The sequence below is a fragment of the Embiotoca jacksoni genome, unplaced genomic scaffold, assembly GCF_022577435.1.
Source record: "Embiotoca jacksoni isolate LCO1_2020_lvr unplaced genomic scaffold, fEmbJac1.0.p SCAF_63, whole genome shotgun sequence".
In the NCBI taxonomy this organism is placed as follows: Eukaryota; Metazoa; Chordata; class Actinopteri; family Embiotocidae; genus Embiotoca; species Embiotoca jacksoni.
The window spans coordinates 268,296-281,359 of NW_027185418.1; the positions used below are offsets into that span (position 1 = coordinate 268,296).

At 44.4% G+C, this 13,064-nt stretch overlaps 1 protein-coding gene across 1 annotated transcript in view; it reads right to left on the reverse strand.

Moving 5' to 3' along the window:
* Window positions 1–286: 286 nt before the first annotated feature.
* sh3bp5b (SH3-domain binding protein 5b (BTK-associated)) overlaps window positions 287–13,064 on the reverse strand; it is a 32,037-nt gene continuing 19,259 nt past the window's right edge. Inside the window, exons 4-9 of the mRNA XM_069174984.1 lie at window positions 9,944–10,108; window positions 9,717–9,847; window positions 7,776–7,818; window positions 6,722–6,941; window positions 3,726–4,097; window positions 287–1,934 (exon numbers count right to left, since the gene is read on the reverse strand). Coding sequence (XP_069031085.1) covers window positions 1,696–1,934; window positions 3,726–4,097; window positions 6,722–6,941; window positions 7,776–7,818; window positions 9,717–9,847; window positions 9,944–10,108 — 1,170 coding nt within the window. The 3' untranslated portion in view covers window positions 287–1,695. The remainder of the gene's footprint in view (window positions 1,935–3,725; window positions 4,098–6,721; window positions 6,942–7,775; window positions 7,819–9,716; window positions 9,848–9,943; window positions 10,109–13,064) is intronic.

Genomic DNA, 13,064 nt, shown 5'->3' on the forward strand with positions numbered 1-13,064 from the left:
AAAGTTACTCTTACGAGGGCAGATATTTTTGTAGAACTACCAGCTGGGAAAAACTGTTGATTGCCATGTAATACTAACAATAATATGTCGCATTATGTATTTAGGAAATAGAAAAAAATAACATACTGAATATAAAACTGATCAATGATATCAACAACAATACGCGTATGCAGTGATGACGAAGAGTACGCCAGGGTGTGTCAGGACACTATGACGTCACTGTTGGGTGTCGGGCTGCAACCAACAATGACTTTCATTGAATTAATTGTTTAGTAAAGAATTCAAATTTTCTTTTTAGTCTTTGGTCACGTCATCAAAAAAAAAAATCTTGTTTTTTTTCTGACCAATAATTCAAACCCCCAAAAATATCTTTAGGTTCGAACGGTATCAAATTCTTCAATTCAAGAAGCAAGAACTAGAAAACGTTCGACATTTTTTTTTTATTTAAAAAAACAAAAGCAAAAACTCAACTTAAAACTCAAACACTTAATTCGTTGTAACAATTGTTGACTGACTGATTTTTATTAACTGGCTCACATCGGCTACTTTCGCGCGGTTCACCGACGCGACCATTTTGAAACTTTAAAATGAGACATTGCGTGGAACGGCGACCGCGAGTGGAAATACAGAAACGTCTCGATATGCTTCGCGAATAAAAAAAACCCTTTCAAATGTTTTACCTGCGACGTGCTAATTCGAAGCAGCACGAATAGTAACAAGTCCTAATTTTGAGTTCGTTGCTATAAATTGTGAATTCAACTTCTCATCTGTGAGACGAACGCGTTATTTCTTCTTCAAACCTCTTTTCCGCTTGCCGTCGAGTCGCTTTCTCTACGTTTTTTTTTAAATTTTAATCTGTAAAATTCACAATCATGGTGATAAAAAAAAAAAAAAAAAAAAAAAAAAAAAAAAAAAATAGGCCGTGGAAAGCCTCAATGAAACTTTTAGCATATTGCAGTTTATGTGGAAATGAGACAAGTTAATTAACAGCCGAGACCTGAACCTGAAAACGTACGCGTACATAACGTCAGAACGTACAACAGCCATCTATCAAACACGGGCAGAACGTAGCACAAGGGTTCGAGGCTGGTGAACCTCGCGCGTGTGTGTGTGTGTGTGTGTGTGTGTGTGTGTGTGTGTGTGTGTGTGTGTGTGTGTGTGTGTGTGTGTGTGTGTGTGCGCGTGGCTTCGTTTTAAAAGTCGAACTAAGCGGGGCGTCCCCCCTCCGCGTGGGTGGACAGCGTGCCGCGTGCCATTTAACGGTCACAAATTCTCCGTTTTGGGAAAGCGGGGTTTCGCACGATCCTGTCAAATGCTGAACGTTTGTGACAGAAGCTTAAAAAAATACCACGAACAAGTGTTTATAACCTTTTTTTTTTTCTCTCTCTCTCTCTCTCTCTCTCCTTTCACCAACACATTTTCAACCTTAACGGTGCTCTTTTATTTCTCAGACACGAGAGTCCGAAGGCGTCCTTCATCGAGGGAGAAGAAACTTTATCTCCACCGACTATGACATTCAAAGTCTCTCTTTGACCACGGAGGTTAGAAATGGGAGCGCGGCGGTCGGCAGCGAAGCTTATAAACAGCTCGCGGACAGTTTATCAAAGTTCGGTTCAGAAAACGAAGGAGTCTCACGGATTTCTCCTTTTTTTTTTTTTTTTTTTTTTTTGTTGTTGTTGTTTTTTTTTTCTTTCCTCAGACTCCTTTGACCAGCGCCGCCGTCTGGCCGGCGTCCGCCTTCTGGGAACAGCTGTCCGTGTTTTTGTTGACGGCTCGCGGGCGTCGCAGGTTCAGAAAGCTGAAGCGCGTCTCCAGGCTGAAGATCTTCTTGGCGCTGGAAGTCGAGCTGCTGTTGCTGTTGTTGTTGCTGCTGCTGCTGCTGCTGCCGGCCGCAGCGTTGTCCAGTTCCCCCTCTGCACCTTCGGCCCGGTCACCTGCAGCACGGGAGGAGGTCAGTGAAACGTGTATGTTGTTGTTGTTTTTTTCCAAACACCAGACTGTTGTTGGGCATTAATAACGGGAAGGCAAATGTGTCTCGGTGGTGGAGGATTTTTTTTTTTTTTTTTTTTTTTTTGAGAAGTGCCGAGTCAAAAGGCAACTGGACGGATGAGAGATCAAACGTTGTGAGGAAACTACGGGACGTCCGGCGGGCTTTCAACTGATTGTAGAATTTTCAAAAGACGTGAATTGGTCGACGAAAGGCGGAGGAATACTCTGACTGTCTTTTGAAGAAAAGGCACTCTTAATTCACTTCAAGCAGACAAACAGAACTGTTACTAAAACAAAACAAACAAATGTATCTGCGGGAATAAACGTGTGGAGAAACGGCTGGAGATTAATCTGTGAAAACATCCGTCAGCGTTTTCTGGAACATAAAATGTAACGAAGAGCGAATCAAGCAAACGTAGCTGCGGACGGAATCTCTTACACATTTAAAACACTATTTAAATAAAGATGTGCGACGGGGACGCTTTTTAATACTCGTTCGAAATAAGGAGGGTTTAAAACATTAATGGCTGGCTGAATCGGGCGGGGAGGAGGAGGAGGAGGAGGAGGGGGGAGCAAGATATCAAACACGCAAGACAATACTCCAGGTAGAAACCGAGCTTAAAGCTCTTAAGAGTTCTTCATTAAAACTGACTGAAGTGCAGCGAACTGTTTCCTCTCTCCGGCTGTTGTTGTTGTTGTTGTTGTTTTTTTCTTTTCTGTGCGGGCGAGGCGCTCGGCTCGCTGTCACTTTGACTAATGGCCCCCCGCGGTGGAGCAGGCGGGCGGCGGGCAGGTAGCGCCGGATCGTACGTCTTACCCAGAATAGATTCTCAAACCGTCATCCGTCTCACTTCCAATGTTGCTTTTTTTTGTTTTTTTTTCCCTCTCGCCTTGCGTAAACAAATGGACTCATTTACAGACGTTCGAGCTTGTTTTGTTTTTTGTTTTTTTTGGGGGGGGGGGGGTGGGGTGGGTGAGTTTTTCCCTTATCTGAATCAAGGGGTCCAAAGACGGACGACGTCATCTGTTTGACTGATTTTAATGCATCTCGAGGCAAAAGGAAATAAAGACTTTTCTAGCAGTTTTTATTTTTTTTAATTCTGCAATGCGGTCTACTTTATTAAACTGCATAAAAATGTTTTGGTTTTTTTTGCCATATAATTATCTGATGTCGGTATAAATGTGGGCTGAGCAAAAGTGTTTTAAATTGAGTAACTGCAAGCTGCAGAATTCACCTGAAATTAGCAGGAGTTGTATTATCCAATATTATCCAATCGCAGATTTGGTGTGTTGCGCCTCTGCGGCCTTCAGCAAGTTCAATTTCATTTTGTAATGTCTTAAAAAGGTCTTGAAAAGTCTTAAGTATGATTGAAAAACCAGTAGATATAACAAAATCACAATCATGAATCACTATTCGGCATTTTTTTTTCAGTACCTTTAAGCAGTAATTAAGAATATATATATAAGAATAAGAATATAAGAATATATATATATATATATATATATATATATATATATATATATATATTGATCCTGGAGTCAAATAAGCAACATTTGAGCAGTATTAAGTACAGTCTGGTGTAGTTTAGCTTTTAGTGCCATTATTATGAATGTTAGGTATGTTGGGTGCTGTTTTTTTTTTTTTTTTTTAATAATACCTCCTAACTGTCCGTCTATTTTTATTACGCCGAGACACGTGCGGCGGAAGTTGTGACGTGCGTTGAAGTGTCGCCCACCTCTCTCCAGGTCGCACTCGGGCGACGACGCTCCGCTGCACTCGCTGCGAGGCCCGAGCACCGGCGAGATGAGGCCGAAGTCGGACAGCGACACGGTGCTGGGCAGGTCCAGGCTGCAGGGCCTGGACAGAGGAGCTGGGGAGGACGGGGAGGAGGACGAGGACGAGGACGAGGAGGAGGGAGTGGGCGACGGCGAGGCGGAGGACGAGGACATGCAGGAGGAAGAGGAGCTGGCGAAGGGGCAGGGCGACGGGAGCTCCTGGGGGCTGCTGGGAGACGAACCCAAGCTGCAGGTGGAGCGCGTCTCCGAGTCTTCCTCCGACATGACGCTGCCTCCGCCGCACGGCTCGTCGTCGAAGCACACCGACGCCACTGCGGGGGGGGGGGGGGGAGGGGGGGGGGGGAGGGGGGGGGATACGTGGCGGGAGGACATCGAATCAGAGAGATGAAGGGTGAACGTGGAAGGGAGAGGAACGAGGGGAGGGGGTGATGGGAGATGGAGGGAAAGATGCCGAGAGAGAGAGAGAGAGAGAGAAAGTGTGAGCCAGCAGATATAAATAGAACGGAGAGGACGCTAAACTGTCACATCACATGCGGAGAACGCTTTTTCCCCGACACAGATCGAAGCACACGAACACGCCATCAGCGCCGGCTGTTATTTTTGGCCTCACGTTCGCCTCACAACTCGCAAATCACCCCGTCCGCTCGGGCTGGGCCGCTGTTGCCGTGGCAACGCCGCCCGAGTCGTTCTTTCGGCAAAGCTAACGGGATGCAAAAAGGCAGCTCCGTTGCGAGTGGGGTTATTTCTGCCAGCTGCAGATTCGTTCAGAGACCTCCACTCATTTGAAATGGACTAAAAATATATATATATATATATTTTTTAAAAGGCAGCGAGGTGGGAGGAGCTATCTCAGGCATCTCTGGTTGTGGAGGTAAAAAAAATGCCATTCACTTGGCACGAGTTTCTCGTAGACGTGACTCGGTTGGAGACTCTCTACGACAGGGGTGTCAAACATACGCCCCGCGGGCCGGATCCGGCCCGCCAGGGGGGTCCAGCTCGGCCCGCCGGATGACTTTGCTAAGTGTGAAAATTACAGAAAGACATAAATTGCATATCTATGAGAATATGGAGGTTTATGAGCACAAACGTTTCGTACATTTTGTTTTTAATCGATCCAGTAATTGCTTCAAAAACAGCGTAAATGCGACGTCTGCTCCGGAGGCAGCAGCTCGCTGCCGGCTGCTCGCTGAGAGCCCGGGCAGATAAACAGCGGGCTGATGTCTGAGTTTTTGCTCTTTATGTTTCTAGTTTATTGTAGAAAGACCTTAAAACAGGGTTTATCATCCAAAAAAAACCTTCACCAATGATTTAAACAGAGAGAAATATTGTCGTTATGTCTGCGTTATTATGCTACGATTTTACTGGTCTGGCCCACTTGAGATCAAAGTGGGCAGTATGTGGCCCCTTAACTAAAGTGAGTTCGACACCCCCCCCTGCTCGATGAGCTCGAATGGACACAAAACTGTAACCTTCCTGGTTCAATCATCAGTGCAAAAGACCGACAGCATCAACAACAGCCTGCCTGAACAAAAGAAGTTCAGTAATACGCCTGTAAAAGCATCTGGACCAAAAAGCTCCCACGGTGCATTTCTTCAAGCATAAAATTCCGTGCCGCAAACAACAGCAGAAAAAGCTAAAAGGCCGTGCCGACGAAACGACTTTTGCAGCTTCGAATTTGAAAACCTGAGCCAATCATCAGTGCCTTTTGAGGCTCGCGGGTACTGTAGCAGCCGATAAATGGCCGAGAAGGCTCGAGGAATCCTCACGAGTTCATATCAGGAACCTAACGGACTGTTAAATTATCCGGTAGAGTCCGACGCTTCTGTGTTCAGTAACATTTACAGTACAAATGTTTTAAAATGAATGAAAATTGGTTGTTTTGTAATAGTTAAAATAGTTAAAATAAGAGACTTCTTTAGCGGTGATGAGTTTCTCAACTGCGGCAGTAATCACGTTAAAAAAAAACGATTTTCTTTTTTGAATCAATGAAGTAATTGTTGCAGCTCTAAAAATGGATCCCGCCTCCGTGTGGAAACCGTTCAGTCATAAAGCGACATGCGACGTAACAACGGAGCTGAAGATACAGGCTGGTTTGTCTTTTGTGTGCATTCACTCAATGTGGGGCGTTTCTAGAAATGCATAACTGGACTCAAATTTCCAAATATTTCTCCGACATCCTTATTAAGCTTAAAACGGACATTCCAGGAATCACATCTGAGGATTCGGCGAAGGAGACGAGAGCTCCCTGTCCGACGCCGACGTAAACGTCGCCCCCTGGAGAGAACCCTGCGAGTGATAGTCGCCGCTTGACCAGAGCCGGACGGCTTATCTCTCGTTGTCGCGTCACGGCGACGACAACCAATCAACTTCTGCCGCGTGGGCCGTTTTGAAAGTTACTTTACTGCCCCTGTTCGACACTAAACGGCAGCAGAACTGCAAGAAAATCTCATTAAAAGGTCCCGCTGACATTTAAAGAGTTACCAGGTTCACAGCGAAGCAGCAAGACTGGGAGCGGTGTAACATTTTTCCTAATTAGCTTTTTTTTTTTTTTTATCTCATCGGGAGAATCCTCCGAGTCCCAGAGGGCAGAGAGCAGTCACACATTTCAACACTCGCCATGACTAGAGAGCATGTGGCAAAAAAAAGATATAAAGAAAATATATATATATGTATACAATATATATATATATAAGTTACTATATATAATATATATTATATATATTATATAATTATAAATTAATAATTATATAATATATTATATTGTATATAATATGGATATATATAATATATATTATATATATTATTATAATTATATATTATATATAATAATAATAATATATATATAATATATAATATCAGTTACAATATATATTGTCTTAAAGAAAACCATCTTTGTCAGACTGCTGAGGTGAAGCGAGAGCGTCACGTTACTCACTGGATATTCCGTCCGACTCCATCTTGAAGCTGGAGATGTCGTCCCCGGAGACGCCGTCGCCCTCGGCGCCGACGCCGCGCCCCCGCGGGCCCATGGCGGAGCTCCGCCGCCGCTCGTGGATCTCGTCGGAGATCGTCTCCAGGTTCCGGAGGGCCGTCTTGTACTCGCCTTTGGCCTGGGAGAGCTTGGTCTGCCGCTCGTCCACGTTCTTCTTCAGGTTCTGGAAGGAAGGAAGGAAGGAAGGAAGGGAGGAAGGGAGGAAGGGAGGAAGGGAGGAAGGGAGGAAGGCGATGAGGCGGAGAGGAGCGTCATCACGGGTGGGGCGAGGATCTGTCATCTGGCATTAACATGTAGTGGCTGTTAAAAGTAAATCCTCCTGCCTCAGTTCTCCTTTTCAGAGCTTCACTAGCTGCCCTGAAACACGTGTCGGTCCTTCATTTAGGACAACAGTTCCAACAACAACAGTTCCTATGGAGACCTTAAGTAAAATAAAGCATCAAAACATCCACAGAAAGAGCAAAAAAAAAAAACGGGTTAAATGTTAGTCAGAATCGAAAATTTACTCCGATTCTAGAAATTGGCCGAATATATTTGAAATATTCATCGGAGTTAAAGCCTTCATTTGAAATAATTAACCTTCCAATCTACAGATATGTTTTCACTTTAGAAAACACAAGACAGTTTTGACAAAACTCGGTGAAGAATTTGTAGCCCGCTCTGCTCTTTCTCTGCGTTGAATGATGCAGTGAAAAGAAGCTCATGTTAATTAGATCACTTCTAAGTGTTTCCTGCACAAAGCACAGACAGTCACGGCGCTCTTTGTTCCTAACATTGTTAAAAGCCGCAATTTGTACGCGAGACGGAGAAATTCGGTCCGATTACAGCCTAAAAAAAAAAAAAAAAAAAATCACTGCAGCTTCTGTTCGAGTTGTTTAACCCTCGATCAAGATCTAACAGAGATACGGAAACAGGAGCAGCAGCAGCCTCGTAACCTTTAGAGGTGAGCGGTGGGACGGAGAGTGAAGTAAATTAGAGCCGAACGCTCGTCACGTACCTCCAGCTGCAGATAGTACTTGGCCTTCATCTCGAAGTAGGGCCTGAGGAGGAGGAGGAAGAGGAGAGGTCAGGAGAAAGAAAGAGCGTGAGAGAGCGAGAGAGAGAGAGAGAGAGAGGGAGATTAGATCAGAGGGGGAAAAATACAGACTTAACCCAGAAAAAGAGCGGTACCCACATCATCACCATGGCAACCCCGCAGAGGAGAGGGAGATAAAGGGGTTGTGTGATGTTGGATGAGTGAACGATGCAGAACGGATTAACACCCTGCTGAGGCAACACGCAGCAAGGCTGCGGCTGATAATGCAGTTTGACTGGATACAGAAAAAAAAAAAGAAAAAAGAAGAAGAAAGAATAAAGCTTTAATTACAAGAGCTGGAATTTAACTGATCCAGCACCCGACTTTTGCTTTTTGATTCTCTCGCTTAAGGCTGTTAAGTTACAAGCAAGAAATGCATGTTCTACACTCTTGTTTCCTTTTTTTTTTTTTCTTTTTTTAAAAGATGCCCCTTGTCACAAACTACAGAAGTGACAACAGAACAAATATGGAGCTTCACTTTTAAACAGGCAGACGGAAGTGTTGCCGTGTTTTACCGTTCTCATTTGTTTGACATTAAAAACGTGGCAGTTTTGATCCCAAATTGGCTACAAGTCGTTAATGATTTGCCCAATCATCATAAATCTTGGTAGATATGTTCAGACCGCGTGTGCGAAGAGGCCTACGGAAAGTGTTTTTGGCTTGACCGTTAGGGGGCGCCAGAAATTAAAGACGCCACCGCTACTGTTTTCAGTGCTGCACCAACTGCAGAAGTGACAACAGAACCCTGAGAAATCCTGAGATGTCAGAAGCGGCAGCCGCATCTTTTATCATGTGATATTGTAACGACTCGTGACTTCTGCCGCCTGTGGACTTCCCCTTTCAACACCTGACCGTTTGCAACAAACAGACCGCTTCGATGTGGGTTCGCTGCTTTCGAGAGGACTTTTCAGGTGAACAGAGAAGTGTGAACCGCGGCTTGTGTAGAAAACTGAAACAACAGAAAGGGACGTCAGACCGCAGCTGCTTTGAAACCGCTGGATCTGCTTTTAATAAAGCAGAAAGCCATCATCATCTGTGATTAGACCAGATCCCGGATCTCGAGCGTTACACATTCGTTCCTCGTGTGTCCGTAAGTGAGTGATGTTGTGATGTTGGCGGGGCTGATAAAAGCAAGAGGTAAAGGCCTGACTTCTTTGTTTGCAGCGAAACCGCCCGCAAGCAGTCAGTCGTGCAGCGACAGTCTGCTTCTCTGCAGCTCGGCACCCCGCCGTGTCCACATGTCGGGTCCAGCAGAGACAGCGAAGTCCTAACGTGAATCCAGTACTCTCTGAAACTGCTGCTGTTTGACTGCAGTGCAACTGAATTCGGTCGCGTGCCAAGCAAGTGTGAGTCGTCAAATAAAGTACTTCGATGTCTAATAACACAAAAGTATTTTTTTTAAGTTTTGCCTTCGGCTGTCCTCCAAAATGTGACAAAAATCTGTTTCCTTAAATTGAATCTGAGAGAAACAACGGATTACATTCCTTATTAGAGTGTATTCATCTATTTTTTTAAAATTTTTTTATGAATTAGTAATGTAACTTTGATTCGGAAATTGGAGGAGTTATGTTGGAAACACGACAATGTTTTTAGGCATAAAGAAAAGGTCACTAGATTTTGAGGAAAAAAAAGACTAAGTTGTATTCTTTTGTGCGAAAGACACAAATTACAATATTTTGACTTCCCGTTGTGTGGTTTCAGACCACAACCGCCTCGCTGCACTTTTCCGCTGTACTTTCCCCTTCGAAGCAGGTGGGAGAAATGCAAAATAATAAACTTTTATTCGCTCTAAAAAAAAATATATACGTCAGTTTGGGTGATGTGAAATATGTCTGTCACAACATTACAGCCAGTTGCTCTTACTTGGACTTGTTGATGGTGCGTTTGAGTTTCTTCTCCAGCTGCTTCATGCGGCCGATCGCCGCCGTGTACTTGGCCGCCGTCTCCCTGTGCAGCAGCTCGCTTCTCGTCTTCGTGTGCTCCGCCTCCATCACCTGTGAACGGCCAATCAGAACTCACCGTCAGCCCCGCAACTCAAGCCGGTGATCAAACTCGGCCTTGAGCTGTTCTGTCGTCGCATTTGACCTCACCCGCTGGGTGGCGTGGTTCAGCATCTCCTGCCAGGCGGAGTCAAACTGCCGGTTGTCCTCCTCCAGGAGCCTCTGCTCGGCCAGCGAGATGGTTTCCTTCGCCGCCCGCAGAACCTCAGTGGCTCTCTGGAAGTCCTGGGTTGCCTTCTGGGCCTCCAGCTGGGCCTGAAGGGGGGGACGGACAGAGGGAGACGGTCGATATTTTTTGATATGAAGCCTCACAGATCAGAGGGTCCAGCTGAAACAAAACTGAAACTGAAACAAAACTGAAACAAAACTGAAACATGAAAAGATGCAGGCATCTTTTCATGTTTCAGTTTTGTTTTGTTTAGTTTAGTTTAATTTAATATTATTCTATTTTTATTTGTATGTAATGTGCATTTTTTTTTTTAAATATTTAATATTTTTTTACTACCTTAATTTTGTATTGTCATTTTTATTGCCTTTGTCATCCATCCATCTTCAGTTTTCCTGATGAACTTTTTTTTGCTGTGAATCTTTTTTTGGCGCACCTAAAAAAACTAAACTTGGATCTTTTTTTACTGCAACATTTGTACATTTACACACTGTGATCAGTGAGGGGCCGAAGCAGGTCAGTCAATCAATCAGGGAACACTTGAGAAATCATTTTCCGCAAATCTGTCAGTAACTAATTCAAAACGAAAAAAAAAAAAAAAAAAAAGAAGCAGTTGTGAAAGCCGCTTAATCTTCACACCAGAGTTGCATATTTTATACACAAACCCACTGTGGGACTTCACACAGCGAGTACTTGTCATCTGCAAAAACGTGTTTCTTCTGTTTTAAACTGCCGTCTCTCTCCAAGCCCATCAGTTTTTGTTTTTTTTGTGGGGTTTTTTAAGTTTTCCGGTTGTCCGTACATATAGACAAAGATACACTGATGCAGATATAAAAATAACCATCTGATGTTCGCGAAGTGTCAAAAATAGAACCGTACAGCATTAAACCTCAACAGAAAAGCTCTTTGTTAACGTGTTTAAGTTTGGAGTTACATAAGAAGTTGCTGATGTCACCTGTCTGATTCGCGTGAAGCCGTTGACCTGGGGCTTCACAACAGAAGCTCTAAAAGACGACTGCAACTTGGATCAGGGTGCTCACGGGTCGCCGCACAAAATGTCCCTCAGTAAATGTCAGTTTAGAACATCTTGTCAGTGGGAGTGAAAGATATTTGACATTTTTTAAAGGTTAATGAGTTGACATTCAAATTTCTTTGGTCCAAAACCAAAAGATTTGTAATTTACTGAAATTTGAAGACTATAAAAACATGAAAATATCCTAAAAATGACAAGGTGGAAACAGGAAATAGTTTGTTTAATTAAAAAAATAAAAAAATAAAAAATAAAAAATGGCATCAGGATTATTTGTTACCGTTTGGCACGATATTAGAGGAATATATAACAAATACAATGAAATCAGCACATATATACGAATATATACCGTCTAACCCTGTCAAGTGTTCTTCTTGTGTTAATGTAAAGTGAACGTTTCTGCAATTTTAATCTGAACATGAAACTGTGACGGTCCCGTTTCAAGGCCCTCGCTCCTTCGGCGTCCACATTTCAAGGCCGACGCGATAAACGCCACTGACTTTTGAAGGACGCGCCCGTGGGTCCATGTTCAACCAGCCAGCTGTTAGGCCGGACAAGTTTCGAGGAAAACTTCGAGTCGATTCGCATTGTGATTGAACGGCCGGCGTTTGAGGCTAAATTTGTCCTGAATGGTATAATTAAAGTGGCGCGAACATAAAGATACCAAAATACGACTTGGTCGAAGATAATATAAAAAAAAAAAAAAAAAACAGCTGTCTGGGCGTCGGACCGTGGTTAGACAGTTTGGTATAAACATTACCATCAGGAGTGTTTATAGGGACAAAGGCTCGCCAATTTGTTGCTCTATTTCGAAAGGTCAGAAAGACACGCGGCTGGATCGCTCTCTGAAAATCTCTACAAACTCGACGGCAAACTGCTGAAATTCACCAGAACGCCGACATTACTTCCTTTGAGGCCGAGGTGTGCTAACGACATCGAATAACTATCGAGGTCCCGATAAATGTACACTACTTGTAACCGTCTCATCTTCAGTTGCGCTCAGCTCGGCGAGAAGTGCTGCGCGGAGTGACACGTCTCTCGGGCTTTGCGGAATATTAAACCACGGGGTGGGTTCTTACTGACCCACTCGGCGCCAGCCGAGCTACTGCGCAAACTTTGCTGCAGGTCCGCGTCGCCCCCGGCGACCGAGGGTCGACGCAGCGGCCACTACAAATGCAGCTATTCAAGCTACGTGCAAAAGAACTTGGGATTGATGTGAACCACGTCAAACGCCGGTCAGTCAGTCTGGGCGTCATTCAAATTCTACCAAATTCGTTTGTCGTGAATATTGTGATACCAGAATGAAAGTGTTTCCCGACTTTTAAGGCGTCGCAGTTTATTTCCACATTTGTTGGACAACTGTTGGTGTCGTTGAATGGAAATCTCTAACTGGCCTGATTTCAATGTCCCACTTTTATTTGAATTGGCGCGCGCGCGCACTGATTTATTTACATGATCTTGATGCGGTCACACGTAAACGCATTCAAAAATAAAAAAAATAAAAAATACTTCTCGGAACGCGCTCGCTATCGGCGGGTTCGATCCGTATCGTGCATCTGCCCTCCGTCGGCTCTCCCGGTCGACCTCGAGCCTGCAGACGCCGACGTCACCGCGTGCTCGCTGGTAATTTCATTATCCGCGGTCAGCGACATGCCAGCGCAGCAAGATCCAAACAACCTCGGCCTTGTTGCCGTCATGTGGTCGAGCTGAACGCCGCAGACAAGCCAGTGTGCTACCTACAGCAACGACTCTTAAGTTACCGTCTCAGGGTTCAAGATCGTTTGGACGCAAATCGATTCGTTTCCCGTCGTCTTAACAGGGGGGGGTTGCGTTTTGGCCGACGTGGGTCCATCGACAATCAGTCTACTTGTCCTCTTGAAGTGTCCTTTTGTGTGTAAAAGGCTCCAACTGCATCTATGCAGCTTCAAGAGCATGTTTGGGATTTTATTTATTTATTTATTTATTTTAATGGGTAGGCGAAGTGATAACTCTTTGGGCATCTTCAAGTCAAAATA